This window comes from Ammospiza nelsoni, chromosome Z, assembly GCF_027579445.1.
Source record: "Ammospiza nelsoni isolate bAmmNel1 chromosome Z, bAmmNel1.pri, whole genome shotgun sequence".
NCBI classification, from domain to species: domain Eukaryota; kingdom Metazoa; phylum Chordata; class Aves; order Passeriformes; family Passerellidae; genus Ammospiza; species Ammospiza nelsoni.
In genome coordinates, this window is record NC_080669.1 from 60806958 (window position 1) to 60825803 (window position 18846).

Genomic DNA, 18846 nt, shown 5'->3' on the forward strand with positions numbered 1-18846 from the left:
TGTTGGCAGAAGCTTGACCATTTGAGAATAAGAGATGTGGAGTGAGCACGAAAGAAAGAGCAGATTCAAAACATCCCTTCTGAGCACCTCTGTGGGAAAGGACACCACCAGTTGGGGTCCTGGCAGCGCCTCAGAAATATTGGATGCTTGGAGCATCTCAGGTGTGGGGAAGCACAGAGAGAAAGGCTGCTCTGTACAGCTGCAGGAGCTTGACACACTTCCAGACTTCACCTCATGAGGCACAGAAGAAACCCGTGCAGCCGTGGTGCTCCTGTGGCCAAGAGCACCGGCAGCACACCGATGGGTTACCCTGCGATACCCGGCCCCCTGAGCTGGAATTCAGAGATATGAAGCAGGATGAGTTCTTCAGAATCCAAGGGGAAATGGTCAGCAACAACAGCAACATGGTGTTTCAAAGACATTGAGACACAGTTCTTGAGGTCATGGTTTGATGGTGAATGTTACAGCATTAGGTTTATGGAGAGGCCTTTTTCCAGCCTGAATAATTCCATTGTTTGATGTAGGCATTTTATCACCTCTGTTGGGCCCCAAGAACTATTATGACCAACAGCTTTCAACCAACTTTGGAAAGTATTTTTAACATAAATTCGGAATGCTGTGTTGTCCATCACTGATAGAAGATGGAACAAACACAAAAAAATAAGTCCATTAGACTTCTAAATACCTAGCACTCATTTAATCTCCATCAGTGCACCCTCTTGGTGGTTCCCATTCACCTGACATCAAAAGGAATCACAAAAGTCACTACACATTAAAAGCTTGCCACTCACCCTCCCATCCACCCAAGGTTGCACCTACACGTGTGTGCACACATTTGAATTCACAGCAGCTGCATGAATTACAGAACATTCACAACAGCATCTTATTGCTCCAGGGACAATGATAAGCATGGTTAGTTTCAGTCAAATGTTTTACCTCCTAGCAGTTAAACAAAATTGAGTTTTCCTACAACAAAACTGACGCTGTAATGTAAGGTCATAGATGATTGCAGAGACAATGAAAGCTGACAGAAAGGACTAACCAGCCAAGGAGCCATCATTCAGATTATTGATTAGTAGATATTGAAACACCCTTACATAGCTTTGTCAGGCTAAATGGCAGTCATTTAGGCACATATTTCACTGTCCAATTAGGATAATATATTTTCCAGCCTATTCCGGCCACATGTATTTCTCTTATAAGCTATATTAAAAAAAATGGTTATATAAATATATTCCAGAAGCACTGAAAAACACTAATTTGATGCAAGACTCATAACAGTAATTCACAATTTCTATACCAAAAACTATGCCTATAACACAAACTAAATTTTCTCTATCTGTCTATTAGTCTGGAACTCAACTTCTATCCGTCAGCTTCCCAAAATGGTCTGTCCATTGCACAGTTCATCAAAGAGAAAAATGAACTTATTTGGCACTGCATGGGGATTTAGAATAATCTAACAAAATTTCTGCTTATACTTAGTCATGAACATTTTTCCTTTGCTGGACTTAAAGGGGCTAACACCATGTGGTCAAACATAAAAAATAGTGACAATATTCAAAGACCTTCACCTTACCCAAACTGTGCCTTAGCACAGTAAAAGGAAGGTATAGGATGAAACCTTGCAAGGATGAGCAGCAGCTTCTGCCGCTTCCCTCTTCCTTAAGACCTACTGTCAATGGGCACCCGCATCAAATGACAGGAGAGTAACATCTAACCTGTTTTTTCACCAAATGGAAAACATTCTGTGTTGAGGGTGATCTCTTCAGCAAGCACAGAACAGCCACAATACACTGAAAAGTGGCTGCAAGATCATTATAAAATTTTAATTCTGTTAAGATTTTGAAAACCCTGTTATAAATCTGATATTTTCAAATGTTAGAATCTTTCTTTACTCAGAAGACAGATGGAAAAAAGGAAAGGTCTTCAATGCTCACACAGATAGAAAAAAGTGAAGAGGCAAAAAACATTGGAAAAACAGATAAAATGATCAATTGTACATTATGGGCAGTGGATGAGACTCAGTTATTTGAGTAATTTGAACTCACAGATGAGATAGCTTAAATTGAAGTGATATCTAAACCTTTATACAACACTGACATAGCTATTTTAGACTAAAACAGAACAAATGTGACAATTTTTAAAAATGTTAATTAGAGAGAACTGAAGGACTGTGCTGTTGCTCTGCATGGCTGAAGTCATTTAAAGCACTAAGAATATGAACTGTGGATATATGGATACATATATGAGCCTGGGGAAGAATTCATGTGGCTTCTGTAAAAAGAAGCTCCGTGTTAAAACCACAGAACTTCTTTGAAAGATTCAGTAAGATTTTGAATATAAAGTAGGTTTGATTGATTTTGACACTTCGGTTTTCAGAAGTTCCTTGATAAGGTCCCTCAAAACAGGTACTTGAAGAAACCACAGAAAGCACTAATGAAATAGTAGTTGTTAAGAGACACAAAACAGGGAAAGAATAAAACTTTCGTTTTCACAGTGCAGAGAGATCATAAATAAGTTTAATTTACCAGAGCTGGTGTCTGCTACCCAGAGAGCTGAGATGAGAAATGAGGCGAAAATACCCAGTTGGGAATTTTTTATAATCCAATTTCTCCATAATAAGTCTGTGCCCAGCTGCAACAGGTGTGTACTGAGATTCAGTTATAGGGTATTAAATGGCAGAGAAAATTCCCTCTAAATAAATACTAAATTATGAATATTGCATGCAATCCTAATTTCCTATATTAAACAAAATAATTGTCCTATTATCACAAGAAAAGACATCTTGATATATAGTCAAAAATTACACAAATCAAGCCCTTGACTAAGGGGGAAAAAAAAAGCAGCCCCAAACCCAACAACTGTGAAGAGGTATTAAGTATAATGTATAATGTAAAATTTCACTGGGTGAATGTCTCCCCTGGTTTATCTCCATCTACTCAAAGCTCTGCTGGACACATTGCTGAGAAACCTTCTCCCACTAACTTTGTCAAGCAGGAAGGTTGGACTGGATGATCTTTATAAGTCTCCGCCAAGCCCATCCGTTCTGTGATTCTCTGTCACCTCTCAAGCACTGCATACAAATTTACATGACTATTTTGGTATGAGCAACAGAGCTGAAGGTTCAGATTAGCTTCAGATTTCTGGAGGCTGAGGGGCTGCTCTGGGCAAGCATCAAAGGATAGATGTGTTCTTGTATCCCCCCTTCTAGGCATGAGCTTCTCACTGCTGATGGGAGACAGGATATCAGCTGTTTTGATCTGACCCAGCACCACCATTCTTACACCATAAAGACTCAAATTACTTAGGAAGATCAGTTGGTTCCAAATTGTATTGCAAACATATATATATATGTATGCATTAGTCAGTAGACTCTGAAATGGCTGAAAGTTCTGGAAACAAATACTGAATGTTTCCAAACAAGATGTCTTCACAAGCAAAATGGAAAAGCACATTCATGATATCATTAGACTTGATTCTTTCTGGAAGGCAAATTTAAGTTTCCTTTAAACACTAAAACACACATCCAGCGCACTGCATAGCTATCTCTGAGAGCAACAACTGCAGTTTAGGTACATTTTCCACTAGCCAGGCATTAGGGATGTAGGAGAGTACATTGGCCCCCAAAGACATTTTGATTTCAATTTGAGATAAGAATGTGACTAGGAGAATCTGGCTGATCCTTTGGTGGTGTCAACAGATCAATACTGAACTTACTGCTGCCAACAAGCGGACACTGAAAATCAATGCAGTTATTCTGAAGATAACTGAGAACTCTCCTGAGTCATCCAGACAGCTCCTGGTAACATGGGCAACCATGTCATACAGTCTCTTCTGCAAAACTGCCACATACCAATTTTAGGCACAATTCTTGTCTGCCTTGCTCATATTTAAAAGGCTGTGACAGAAGTACAGATGGTTACAGACTTTCTTCTAAATTAAAATTTTTATTGTAACCATGGTCAAGGTAGTTCTCTTCTCCCTTGCATGTAAGGAGTCCTTAAATTTAAGTGAATTATTCTATCTCACAGATGTGGTCCTCTGTTGAAGAACCATAACCAACTACCTGGGAGTAAAAAATCCCAACTCCTCCACAGTGTGTTTTCAGAGGAAATACTTACAAGTAAATTTAAAAGAGATTTTTCATAATACTTAGGAAGGCAAGTATTTTATGTCAATGTTGCTGTGACTTTTCACAGCTGCAACTATTATGCTGGATGGATAAAAAATTAGGACCTATCAGGCAACAGATAACTCACAGACCCACATAATTTTCAAATGGCATGTAAAATATTCTGTTTTGTCTGACAGATTTACTGGAGATGAGTCCTTCAACATTCAGGAGTCAATAAATTTATACACACTAAATCCACATTTCAAAAACAGGAGGAGGATTACGCCTATCTGCATATTAAAACCTAATCTACTGAAACATCAAGATTTCTGTCAGCTTCCTGACTAGCACACCAATTACATTATTTGGCACCCATCACAAGAAGACAGGTGTAGAATGACCAATTTTGCAGCTTCTGAAGTTGTGCCCATTAAATACGTGGAGATTATTTTTTTTCCTCTTTGCATAAAGATGATTGAGAGTGCATTTGAGTGTTTTCTCTTTCTAGACAAAGCACTGGGAGCTGGGGAGAGGGAAGGTGAGAATAGATTCACTTAGCTAAAGAAGATAGGAATCACCAAAGCAAAATAAAAGAGACTCATTCTTGGTATGGGCAATACTGCAAGAATTCTGATTTGTTTCAGTTTCAGTTGGAGTGGAATAATGGTATAGAGGGGAACAATTTTATTAGCCATTTGCTTTTAGGATTTTGTTTCTCAGTCTCAGTCTCTTTGCCTTTGCATCTAACATTCATCAAAACCTGCCAGAAACACATTGCACATTACTTCAGTGTTTTTGTTTTCATATGACATGCAGGCATGTTTGAGTACTATGCCTTTGGTTGGTTCTACATCTTATTTAATATTTGAATTATCTGCTTTGGCATGAACTTTGAAGTATGCTGATTCAGTTTGCTGATGATAAAGGTGAGGAGGCATTGGCAGTGCATCAGAGAGCTATAATAACAGAAAGAAAAAGCCTGTACTTACTACCTGGGGAGTATGATCAAGAGAAAAGGGGTAAAATTTAGCTGCATTAACTGCATGGTCACGAAGTACAGACAAATAACAAGAACACCACTGTAAAATCTCATCAATTGCAGAGAAGGAAAATGGAAAACACATAGTTTGGGCAACAAACAACCAGACAGCTATAAGCCACCAAGACAGCAATTGTAAAAAAGGCAAATGTGACCCCATGTCACCCCATTCAATAATGTTTATTGGTCTTATTAGAAAACTCTGGCAATTTTGTAATTGGAGGCACTAGACAAACAGAGCTTCTGTAACCTCTTTATGTTCCAGCAGGGAAATAAATCACATGAAAGCTGCACCACTTTTGGTGTAGCTTGAAGAGCACAGTCCAAGAAAGAACCAAAGAAAAGACAAAAACTGTTAAGAGGGACCTGAATCAGAACTCTCATAAGGTACCATCACACAAGATATTAACTTACTTCATACTTGCAACCTGGTTACTTTGAGCAAACTTTGTCTTTAATGAACACAAAACACAAAATGTGAAAAGATTTGTAAATTTTAATTCAAAATGATTGAATCATTCCATGGTGTGAAACCGTCCCTTATCCACAATGTGTAAGTACTTCAATTACTCATTCTATCTCAAAACAAAGAGAAATGCCAAAATATTGAAATTTATCATGGGATGAAAATTGCAGAGTCCTAAAATATGAAAATTAACTACTGCAAAGATAAGAATATGTGGATAAAACAAGCTTTAACAGGTACGACTCTAAAGAATTACATATGGTCTGCTAATGGCCATTTGCCATTTTGGGTGACTAACACATCTTGTTAATCATTATTATTCTATCTTAGCTGTGACTTAGAGCAAAACACAGTAAAACGGTATTACTAGGTCTTTGATACAGTTAAAACACATGGTTCATAAGAAACACCATGGCAAATTACTTAAACAGGCTATCTGGAATATATTTATTGTGTTAATTCACAAATAGCACACATAACCAGTTCACAGAATAGAGACTGACAAGAGAAAGAAGGTAATTTGGAGGGCTATTTATGTGAAGAATAAATTTCACCAGTCCTAATTTAGACAGTCATTTGCAAGGGAAATACATCTACTATGATTTTCCCACCACAAATGACATTTCATCTTTCCTGAAGTCGTGCAGGAAAAAAATGTAAAGAGGTTAAAATACTTTGGTTTTTTCTTCTACTATGTAAGTGTATAATGAACAATAAAAATAGCCTAGTATGCACCAAATCAATTGAAATCATTGTACATTAACATGAGCTAGTGTACTATAACTAGACAACGTCAATATTCAAATGGCATTGTGCTAAGGAGAAGGTGACCAAAGATTTTTTTTCTCATTTGAAATTAATCATTCTCTGAAAAGAATATTCTCTTTATGCTACTGGCAATCAAATCAATTCTCTGAACAACTTTTATAGTAATAAATAAAACTGCCCTTTTCACTCGGTTTTATTCCTGCTCCACCCACTTTTGAAGACTTATAATATAAATTATGAAGAAAAATGGGATTATAATTTAAACTCAAAAATAATTTATGTGCATATTTATTATGGAGGTAATACAGAGATGGAGATGGGTTTCACCCCTAGGAGACAGAGAAAAAAATCCTGCTTGTGAATTTTAGTGTCTCTTTCATTGCAGATTTTCCACTACATATTGACCCCATTTGGAATTGATTACTGATCTTACTTAGAATTCATCAGTTGCTAATTTTAACTACTTAACTCTCTGTTCTTGTTTACAGTTAAGCCATTCTTGAATTAATATGCTGTGAAAGGAGAATAAGATACCAGTTTTCCTCCTCCCTGCACCAAACAAAATTCATTTATTATTGCCTTTTCAGTGCCATATGTGTTGCTCCAATATTATCAGTTACTTGTTGTTCTAGTAGCATTTTTTAAGATTAGAATTTGCCTTCCTCTTTCAACTCAATCCTCTGACAGTTAGCTAGCAGACCAATGAACAGTGTGCTCCACAAGCATTTGCAGCTTCCATTGAAAAGGCTGCAAAGAATCTCCAGAAAAAACCAGATGGGTGAGAGGGAGAAGGGGAAAATCCCACCTTTATTAGGTTTCTTTCTCTGATCCCTTGGAGACTAAAGTCATTAAACAATGCCATCAGTCATTTCCTAAGGGGTCATCAGTACCTACACCTTAGTTGCTTCCCATTACAGAATCAGCTTTCAACCCCTCCAATTTTAATTTTACTAGGCAACCAGAAAATCATGAGGGTTTGAAGAGAATGTATAGAGAAGGATCACTCAAAGCAGGCAGCTAAAAACATTGATGTACATGTATCCTACAACTCTCTGAGCACAGACTATGACAATGGTGTTGGAGTTCTCAGTATGTGTTGTATTCAGTTTTAAGAAATCATTATTGCACAACACAGGAAGCTGACAAACACATTCTCCATTAGGAAGACAAAAACCCAAACATCTGTAAAGCACTGTACATCAGATCAGAAATGTGGCTCATTAAACTAGAAAATATGTCAATAGGTTCAAAAATACATTTAAAAAAAAAATCTGTACTTATCCATTGCAGATTTTTTCAGGACTTTATAAGCCTTACCAAAACATCAATTTCCTCAGCAAAAATCTAAAACTATGTAATACCACCATTTTAATACAAAACAATCATATTGTGTCAAAAGCACCGAGTTTTTTTCTGGTCCAAAGCATGTCCTTAAAATACTCTTGTTGATCCACAACTTTAGGGCTGGTGCAGGATACCTAATATGTCAGAAAACAGCAAACACTGTCTTGTATTTAGAGATTCTGAAGGAGATACGTCCTCAAGTTTGAATAAAATTCAAACAACTAATCACCAATAAATATAATAGCTAAAAATCTTATTATCAAGTGAAAACTGCACAATTTATGTCCAGCCTTCTGTAGAAGGGTACAGAAGTCCAATCATTTCAGCAGGTGTGTTTAATTATTTTAGAGCTAAGTATAAAATAAAATCACATACATCATCCTTTGGCACTGTCAGTGTGACTCTGTTAACAAGGACTATTTAGAGAAAATCAATATGAACATTATTTCAGAAGTACTTGAAGATAATATCAGTGGTAGCTGATCTGATTGACTGTCCCTCCCTGCCACCTCAATATAAAAAGATAAAACCACGACATTTGTTGGAATTTTTTAATTGCATTCCATTCTGTTAAAGTCTGTGGTGCAATCAGGGTTGTCCTCATTAATGAAATCACACTAAATTGACCATATTAAGATGCAGTATCAGTACCCAAAGGCAGTGAACTTGGTAGACATGGATATGCTTTAAAGACCAAAAAACTGAAAAAAGTAAACATATTGGTGTGTTCATAATAATCTAAATTGAGAGGAAAATATGAATATTTGCAAGAAGGAAAAATTATTGGGGGGAAAGGAACGGAGAGGAACACATACATGACCTTGTTTTAGAATTGACAACTACTCCTTAAATCCAACCAAGTTGGTTTTGGTTTTTCTTCACAATGCCTGGAGACAGGCCAGAGGAGAAAAGCATCACATGTCTCTGGTGACGAGGGTCTGGGGAAAAAGACTGTGGAGATGACATCAGTTCTGAGATAAAGTTGGAGTTCTGGCATCTTATCTGTGGCATATGGATGCTCACAGCAAGGTATGCATTGGAACACGGACTATACATTTGTTGAAGGGCATAAAATTTAGTGGTTTGTTTTTCAGGCTGTGAATTACAACTCTTGGATTTGCTTTTACAATTATCCACCACAAAATGCCACGGTATACAGATAGTAAACTGTCAAAGTGTTTTATAATTACTTTTGTTCCTCAGGAGGGCTCCCATTTCCTTCTCTATTACATTTTATTGTCCTTTACTTCTAGCACAGATAACCACATAAACGAAAGGAGGCAAACTTATAATCTACAGCACCATGTTGTCCAAGCCATTACTCATGTCTAAACCAAATCCACTTTGGTAAATTCTCTCCTCTGTTCCCTGAAGATCAAACTCAAATTCAAAATCTTTAGTTGCTAAACATTGAGTGGTCACTTGCAAAGTCATATTGTTACAGATTCTCCTAATTTAGAATTACTTTGGAGTAAAACTGAAAGGAGTAAAATAACACCTCATCAATCTATTCATGGGACAACAGATGCAAATATGGATGGGCCCCAACTGTCCATGTGTTTTAACAGAGAGTAAACTATGATAGTAATGACATTGACAATGCAAAGCCAAATAAAGCATCACTAACACCAAAATGTAATGCAATTTCCAGTATATCAGTGAATGGTCATAAAATGTGTCATTCTTACCTTTTTTTTTTTTTTTTAATGTAAGAAAAACAAAAATTATAAATACCAGAAAAAACATTGGACAAACCAAGAAGAAAAAGCAGCTCCAACATTTGGAAATAAATTGTTTCCCTTTCTCAGAATTATCATCCCTGGAAGAAGAATATTCCTTGTGAAATTACTGATTGTTCAGATAATAAAAGCTTGCTTTTTGTGAACAGAGGAAGTATGGTAAGAATGCCTATGTAAAGAAGCAAGGAGCAAATAAATATGCAAGTTTCTATGCTTAAATTCTGCTTCATTTTCAAAGCACAAGGAAGTACGTGTTCTTTATAGTTATACAGTCTGAACTCCTACTAATGGCTCATTCATATTGCATATATATAGATGAAAATAATATTCAAACCTCTGCAGGTTTTTCCAGACAATGTGCAGGTCAGAAGACTGCTTTCCCAAAGCCCAGTCAATATTGTGGATAGCAGAAGACTACAGAAGAATTGTTCTCATCTACTGCAATAAAGCTTCCTCAGCTAGGAATTACTATTTTTTAAAATTTCCTGATTGAACTTTTCAGACACTATTCAGGAAAATAAAACTTCTTTGATCTTAGTGACTGAAGAGGACAGTTAGCCCTTTCTTGCAAGCACTTAAACTTCCACAGATGGGGCACAGGCTATTGCAAACTGCGTATTTTTTCACTGAGTTTTCCATAAGTGATGGTCTTTTTAAATGTGGCTATTTACTATGCGAACAAGCTTTAAACATCTCTGACTGGAAGAATTTTACCTATTAAACTGTGTCCATTACAATCCCTTACACAACAGTGTGCACACTTGCACACACAAAAAGATACTGTGTGGAATTAACATATAATAATGTGCTTCTGATACCACAGAACTTCAGTAAATTTATCTGCCCTCCACCCAGAATCACACAGGCTTATTCCACAACCATTCTCTTCAACTGCTCTTGAAAATACTTATTTGATTTCAGATTTTCTCTCTTTAGCAAGACTTGGACTTCAATAATCCTGGTAGGTCCCTTCCAATTCAAGATATTCTGTGATTCTCTCTGTAATATGCTAAAAGAATGACTTTGTTACATCTTACCTCTTGCAGTTCAATGTGATGGTTTTTCAAGTCTGACAATTCTTGTATTAACACAAATTATATGATCTTCACTCCTAAAACCAATCTGTGTGAAAAACTTTTTCAGTATTCTTAAGAGTACTTACTTCAAGAGCTATTCATTTTCTCCACCAGAAATATAATTTTTCAAATTAGAAAACATTATCTAAACCAGTGACATAAATGCATGGTGGCTGACAGAAAAAAACCCTTGAAAATCAAGAAATAACTGTTCTCTATCATAATTTTTCATTATTAATAGCTCTTTTTTTCAAGTACGAGAAAGGTGTCAAATTTACACAGAACTGATCACCTATTCATTTCAGGTATTATTTAAAGAACAGTACATTTTCTTTCACTGCTTTTTCAACACACAGCTTTTTACCTCCGAATCAACCAGTTGTTGAGCTGAACCAGACAAAACTGGGGAAAAAAATCACACCCTGCACTGAGTAAAGAATTTTAGTTGTCAAAACCTGGGCTATTCACTGCAAGTTCTGGTTTCTGGTACCCAAGTCAGAAAGTTCACCCTGCCCACCTCTTCAACAGCCTCCCCGCCATGGGCAGGAGCTGTCTGAGGGAAAATGCTTCCCTCAGTTTGTGGCACAGGCACAAACACACGGGCAGTTTCTGCTCAAAGATCACGATTCCTAAAAGGACTCTCACAGTCAGCTAGCACCACAGACACGTGCTGTCTGTCAGCTGCATCCCTGCATCACTTCAGAAAATCCTTAGGTCCACAAAAAAAAAAAAATTCACAAGCAAGTGACCGAGAGTGTTAGGAAGGAGGGCCAGACCTAATTTAATTGCACCCTAAAGCACACTGTGAAAATGATTTTTCAAAATAAACAGGGCAAAGAGTCTGTAAAACAAATTACTATTGAGATGAACAGAAAAAGGAACTTTTGGGTTTTTTTTGATGAAGGGAGGGAGGGTAAAATAATTGGCATACTTTCAAAGCAAAAATTGTTTGAACTTCCAAGCATCAAGTGCAAAACCAATCCATTTCTATAAAATAACGCTTTTATCAGCTTGACAAAGAAGTTTTTGCTTTGTTAGCTTAAATTAGCTAACAAAGAAGTCAGCTGATTTCATCTACTTCTGCCATTACAAAAGTACGTGTTAGAGTGGCAGCTTTCATAAATAGGATTGACAGAGTAAGATGTCATTCTGCACACTGAAATCTTGAGTTCAAACTCTACATTAGATTTAAACTTTGTGCTAAAACTCAAGGACATAAACCACCTATGATTCAGCTCACACTGTCGGTCCAAGCTAAGCTGCCAAGTACTGAGAGCCTTTCAGTCTCAGTCTTCAGCAAGGATCACACAGCTGAAAGATTGCCCAGGCAGGAAAAGGTAACCTTGGAAGAAAGAAAGCCCGAAGGATTTGATTGGAAATACTTTCATCTACTTTTGACCATTTAATAGATTTGCAATCTGCCTGCAATAGTAACATTAGACAGTTTCAACTGAGATAGTTGTGTAGTTAGTTAGGCAAAGAAGGTGCCTGTCAAGTAAAATTCCAACAAAGAAAATTTCCATTTTTTGTAATATTGCTGAGTTTCAAAAAAATCATTACTGAATTTCTTCTTCAGTCAAATACCATATTTAGACCAGCCCAGAAGCCCAAAGATACAGCAAAGGTTATATAAGGCTAACAAAATGTTTCAGTCCTTAAGGAAATACAAATTTAGAGTACAACATTTTCAACACCTTTTTCCAAGGGAGTGTGGAAAATAAGCTTTTAGATAAAATACACTCAGAACAAAATTCCAAACTCTACATCAACAATGGCAACATGTAAAAGAAAGACATTTTTTAAAGCAAAGCACAAAATTTCACATTTACAGTATTTTGAGCTCCACTTATACACAAAAACCCTTGTAAAAATGGATTAAGAGGAAGGTGAACTAATCAGGGCTTCAGTGGAACATAAAAACAGAATAAAAGAATGAGAATAAAGGCCAATCTTGCCCAGAGTACAAACAGTGGCCAAACACAGATGCCTCAAGAAGAATGTAAGAATAGAGAAAACTCCTGTCAACACTGTCAGAGAACACCCTGAAAACTCTCAAGAACTTACAGTTCAATAGTTAGCATCTTCAGGTTTAATAAGTCTTAGTGGATTTCCTGCATGTAAACTTGCCTTGTTGCCCATTAAGTCCATGTAATCCCTTAGCATCCATAGTATCCATGGCCAGAACTTCCAGTATACTGTGCTAAAGTGGCCTTACCTCCTGTCATTGATTTTTGACTGGATACCCCATTTTTTGACAGATACCCCCAAGAGCCTGCATGAAAGAAAAAAAAAAAAAAAACAACCAACAAGCACCTCTAATGAGATGTTCCATCCATGCCATTTTATTTATCCAAACTTCATCTGCCATTTAAATGCCCCAACAGTAGATAAGTTGTTCCTTTCTGTAATTCTTTCTAGGCAACACAACCTTTAAACCTTTGACAATTTACAAAGACCAGCAAATATTTCTGGTAAACCCCACTATCTATGAACATGCTGAGCAGCACAGACATGTAAAGTGATCCCTGTGGAACTCCACTGTTTAAAAACAACTGCAGACTCCCACCTAAGCTTAAAGCCCTTTTATCATTCTTTCTAAAGGATCATCTCCCTCTTCTTCCATGACTCCTTAGCTAGTCATGCAAGCAAGAGTTACAGAATAAGATGTCTTAGGGATATGTCAGATATACTTTGCACAAGGAGCACTCCTTCCAAATGGAAATTCCCATATTTGGCTACAGCTGTCCAAATGCAGATCTTTGGAGTCTGCCAAAAGACATCTTTCAATCCCTGTATTTGCTAAAGATAATTTAGGACAATCTTTTTCACTGGTTATTTCAGTATATTACTTTATTTACTGCATCTAAAGGGATTACATATAGCCTCATTATTCAGCCTCACCTGACACATTTTCCCCAACACTAACCTAAGCAATGAATAATTTTGTTTTTGTAGACATACTCAAAACCATATGCAAAACTAAAAGTTTGGATAAAGGATTACCAAGACAAAGCAATACACTTTTATATGACACTTGGGAACCAAGAGGGATTGTTGGATCCTCTTTACAGATTTGCCAAGATACACCTATCAGAGGGATTCTGAGACAACCATTAGCACTCAGGGTGCTAGCTCTGAAAAGATCTCAAAGCTGGCCTAAGGACGAAGATCTCATTGATCCTTTAGACCCATTAGAGAAATTTTCTCTCAAAGCATGTACCCCTCCAAGTTCTACTGTCTCTTCTCTACCTCAATCTTTGATTAGGAGGGTTGTTTTCTCCTGTATTGTTTCTGTTTTAAATCTTACTTCCTAGCTCTACCCAGGAACAGAGCAGACCTAAGGGCTCACATCTCTACACTGCTTGGGTGTGGTTATCTTCCATATTCAAACCTTTTGTTAGTGTTTCAGCACTTACTCTCTCACCTTGCAAGTTAGAAAAATCTCATCCTTACTCCAGTAATTTTACAGGCATTAACTCTTCCTACCAAAACCTGGAGATTTCACACGTTAAAAACACTTTCTTATGCAACAAACCCAAGATGCATCACCAATGCATATTGCACTTAAGCAAAGCCCACAGTCACTATCACAAATGGTGGAAGGATTCTAGACAGACCTCAGAAAAGAGTACTAATCCAGGTGACAGGGTTGGTACCAACTGCTGTATTTTGTTTGGTTTCCTCTTTTGTTGACTCTAGACACACAACCAACACATCAATATTTCCTGCTTTATATTTTTATGCTTCTGCACAGGGGTACAGTGAAGTCAAATATAAATGTGCCAAGCATACATAAAATTATACCTATTAAATCTGGCTAGGAATAGCAGCAATAGTGGGGGGAAAAAAAGTAGCAGCAGATGTATAAGACCTAGGCAGAAAGTCAAGAATTATGCTATATTGCTATATTCACCTTTCCTGCCTCTATCAGTTAAGGTACAGAAAGCACAGGTATGCTTTGTAGCAATAACTTTCATTGCATGTCCTTTGTGGAAAAAGTATTCTTCCAAGGCAACCACGTTTTTATCTGCAAATTTCCCACATTTATTCAGGAGTTTTAATGCTCTATCATTGGCAAAACTAACAATTGCTACTTGCTACCTACTGACTTACACATTTAAGTCACGTACTGTGAACTTCAAAGACCCTGCAATTTTCCACTTTTTTGCACATTATTTTCTACCTGAAAATTCAACATGAACTAACAAATGCATTAAGAGGGCAAAAATCGCACGTCAGATATAGTTTTTACATCGGACTTCAGTTTCTAAGAACCGGAACACTTGGGACCTTTAAGTTGCTGGGCAAGACCATCACCAGGGCAGTAGTGCAAAAATTAACGAATGAAGATGCAGCAGTTCCCTCGCCTACCCTGCACCCCGATGGGAAGGACCCTGCTTGCAGAGGCCTGTTCAGGGAATCCTGTCTCGGGTGGGAGTTTTGTCAGCGCACGGCTCCGCTAATGGAGAGAGCGGCGGAAGGTCTGGCGTGAGGGATGCCGCGAATGAGGCGGCGTTTCGGCGCTCTGAAGTGATGCCCACCCTTCAGCCGGCAGCACACGGGCACCGGCAGCATACAGGTACCCTACCCCAGAGCCGCCCGCTCAGGCCAGCGTCCGCCGAGCGCAGAGATGCCTCCTCCCCAAAATCATTCCCTTCACCCGGGGGTTTCTCGGCTCGGCTCCCGGGGAGCTGGGATTTTTCCTTCGAAAGCCTGCCCCTGGTGAAAGCCGCCCGGTCTCCCGCTGCCGCTCACGCACGCCAAAGTTTTGCCGCTCTGGCCACAGCGGCGCGGGCAGGGACACCCAGCCCCGGCCGCCCCCCGCCCGGCCCGGCCCGGCCCGGCCCGGCCCAGCCCGGCCCGGCCCGCCTCACCGTCCCAGCTCGGACTCCAGCTCGAAGTAGTGAGCCAGGGTGTCCTTGTTGGAGCCATCGATCCAGTAGTCGGGAGCGGCGGAGCCGGGGCGGCTGGCGGCCGAGGAGCCAGAGGAGGAGGATGAGGAGGACGAGGAGGATGAGGATGAGGAGGGCATGGTGACTTTCAGCATGCCGGGACGCCTGCCGGGGGCTGTCCTCTCCTCCGCGCCGGCTGCAGAACGCAGAGCCACAAGGCGGAGGCTACACCTAGCCTCCCTCCCTCTTTTTCTCCTTCCTTACTTATTTCCTTCCCTCCCTCGCTCTCTCCTCCCTCTCCCCTCCTCCTCCTTCCCCCCGCGCCGCCCCGGAGAGGCGGCGGCGGGTGCCCAGCCCGGCGGGCCCGGGGCGGGGGATTCACCTCCATCGCCCCCCGCCCGCTCGTTCCTTCCGCCCGCCGGGCCCCGCGGCCGAGCCGCGCCTGCAGCGAGACCCTCGGGGCCGGCCCGGGGCGAGGCAGCGGGAGCGGGACACGGCCCCGCGGGGGGACAGCGCACGGCAGGAGGAATCGCGCCCCGATCCGCGGGCGATGTGCGGCGGGGCCGCGCGGGATGCGCAGCCCGTAGGGCGGTGGGCGCCGGCCCGCCATGCCGCAGCGTTTTTCCAGTTTCCGAGCGGGAGTTCAGGAATTCTGCCGTGAATTTGGCGAGGAGGGTGTGGGGGCAGAGGCTGAGCAAGGCAAACAGCAGTGGGAAAGAAAGAGACTGACAAATTCTCGAACATGACTATAAAAATCCCCAAAACACATCTTCTCTTCCCACCAGAGAACTAAAAGAAGCCATAGAGAAATAAAATTGCTTTGCTGCAATGCCATTCTCTAACAGGTTATGAAATCTGCAGGTTATGAAATGCATGCGAATTATACTAAAGCATGCTACATCCCCGACTGCAGAATCCTTAGCCAGAAACATCTACAGAAGGGTCGTTTCTGTTGGTGTAGTGGTGAAATAAAACAGCAGCAGTTGTGTGTGCCTTGCATGCATAGTGTGCCAGAGCAATCCCACTCACATCCTCTCTGTGCTCTTACACCCACTCGCACTGCCATGCCAGCACAGGCAGGAGGTAAAATGGACCATGTGCGAACTGCACAGCAGAAGGGACAAAGTATTGTCCTCCCAATTTCAACCAAAATTGACTGGCCTGTTTTTTAAACATTGTATTTCTTCCTCAAATAAAGCACAGTATCCTGTTCAGTGTTTTGCTGATTTGGGTGTATTGAGATGTTTTCCAAAATGATTTGTTTCCCCTCCTCATAAACAAGTTTGTCTTTTACTGTTCTATAAATTCCTAACTGTAACTGGATGGGGCAATTAATCTTAATTTCTCAAAGATCTTAACAAAGAAGTGCTTCTCTCTGAGTAACCAGATAATAGAATAAGTATATCCTAAACGAGTCTTTGTTAGCAGTGGGAGAGAATGAGAGATAAATGAAATAGATAAAAGAGAGATAAAACCTTTTTGCCTTGAGTTACTACCATTATAAAATTTAAATGTAGACCCCACTGTAATTTGAGGTTTTATCATTTTCAAATTCATATTTGGAAGTCAGGAAAAAGTAACCCAAAGCCCTGATTAGAAAACCAAGTTACATCAAATACAGTTTGCCAGCAGCTCCAAATTTCCTTTGAGATGAATGTCATGCCCAAAGCACCCACTATCAGTTACAGGGCTGATATCAGCACCAGAGCACCAGGCAGCCTTTTCACTGCTGCTCATGCCCTCTTTCAACCCCCCAGCTTGCTTTGCCTCTGCTGGTGCATGCAGAGCTTTTCTTCAGAAGTCTTTGGCTGACAGGTGACACTTTTTCATCTTATTTGTTAACAGCATCTCCTGGGAGAAGAAATGGTCACTGATTAAGTCACACACACAAGAAAAGGCAAATCAGCACACTTAGTGGTTTTCTACATTGTATTTTCAGTCAAATTTCTAATGTATTCTGCAAGCCAAAGGGCAGATATAATTCTGTTCTGGTGGGGTTTTTGAAGAAATTATTTTAGTAGCACTATATTTATCCAGGTACCTGCAATCAGGTTCATATCTCTAATGATGTAGGTATAGTTACCATGAGCCTTCAGCTGCTCCTTGGTAAATGACATAGCACCAGTGGATTTTCTTTTTTTTTTTTTTTTTTTTTTTTTTTTTTTTTTTTTTTTTGACTGGGATATATCTAGAAAAGGCATTTTACTTTCTTTGAAACTCTGACTCAAAAGTGAGCTGCATTGCACGATGCTGACAACCTTGTACTTGAAAACTGACTAGACCTTGTTCTTCAGAAAGTCCACATCCTTCAAAAATTAGGATCACGATATCCAAATATGTCCATGTGGAATTAAAGAAAGTCTTCAGGTTGCACACTGTATCTAACCAGCAAAAAAATGCCTCTCAGTCTCATGGAAACCAAAGACAGCATTTCAAATGTGCAGTGCTCCAACTCAGGTCTATGTTAACCATGTGAAGGTTTGCACCAACTTTATTGGACATGAAACTAAAATGCTAACAAACATTCATTTATCAATTTGTGACACACTATGTACAAAATTTTATTATGAAGATACAAAGATCATCATTTTCCTGGCAATAAACCCAGGTTACAAACTCAAACAAAAAAGGCAGGTCAAGGAGGAAGCAGTTTATATGAACAAAAGACACATGCAAGAGATGTCCAATTTTCTGCCTCTTGCCTGTCACCCATAAATTTAAGCCCCAAAGAACTGATGTCTTGGTGGAGGTGTGGGATCAGTAATCTTTCTGCCCTCCTGGTTGCTGTAGTCCTGTTTTGTGAATGCTCTTGTCCTTTGTACAGACATCACTGCACCAGGTATAAGCAGAACTTACCTTAGAGGGCTAAATTAAAAGGTAAATGTAGGATAGGAACTTTTTTAACTCGACTTCTGAAATTTTCATACAATTCTAGCAGTTAGGCCTTGTGTATGAATTAAAAACAAAAACCAAATTTTGTCTCCGGTTTTGAATAAGTAGTTTCCAGTTTGTGGGCATCATTTGAAAGAGCACTGTGTTAGTCCTCTGAAAGTTAGGTCAGTATTTCCTCTTGGCCAAACTGCAGCAACTTCTTGCTGAAGGTACAAATGTGTCCACGCCTGTTGTAGTAAAGGTTATCTATGAAAAGCAAATTGTCAGATATAGTCCCCATTAAGGAATATTTTTCTCAAAGTGCTTTTCATGTAATAGAGCTTCCTTTTTTACAAAGATGATCCAGTATGGATTCTGCATTTCCACCTGTGCTAGACCAGCTGCTTACTTGCGATAATTGTAATGCAGATTAAGTCTTCTGAAACAGAGGTTGCTCAAACCATGTCACATACAAGTCAAAGAAGTTGAGATCAAGGCAAATCCCCAAAGCTTTCACTTCCCTTCCCTGTCATT

General features: G+C 39.5%; 1 protein-coding gene across 1 annotated transcript in view; it reads right to left on the reverse strand.

Moving 5' to 3' along the window:
* The window catches only part of CAMK4 (calcium/calmodulin dependent protein kinase IV), a 137788-nt gene extending 122102 nt beyond the window's left edge, over nt 1-15686 (reverse strand). Inside the window, exon 1 of the mRNA XM_059492215.1 lies at nt 15424-15686. Coding sequence (XP_059348198.1) covers nt 15424-15596 — 173 coding nt within the window. The 5' untranslated portion in view covers nt 15597-15686. The remainder of the gene's footprint in view (nt 1-15423) is intronic.
* Between the last annotated feature and the right edge of the window lie 3160 nt (nt 15687-18846).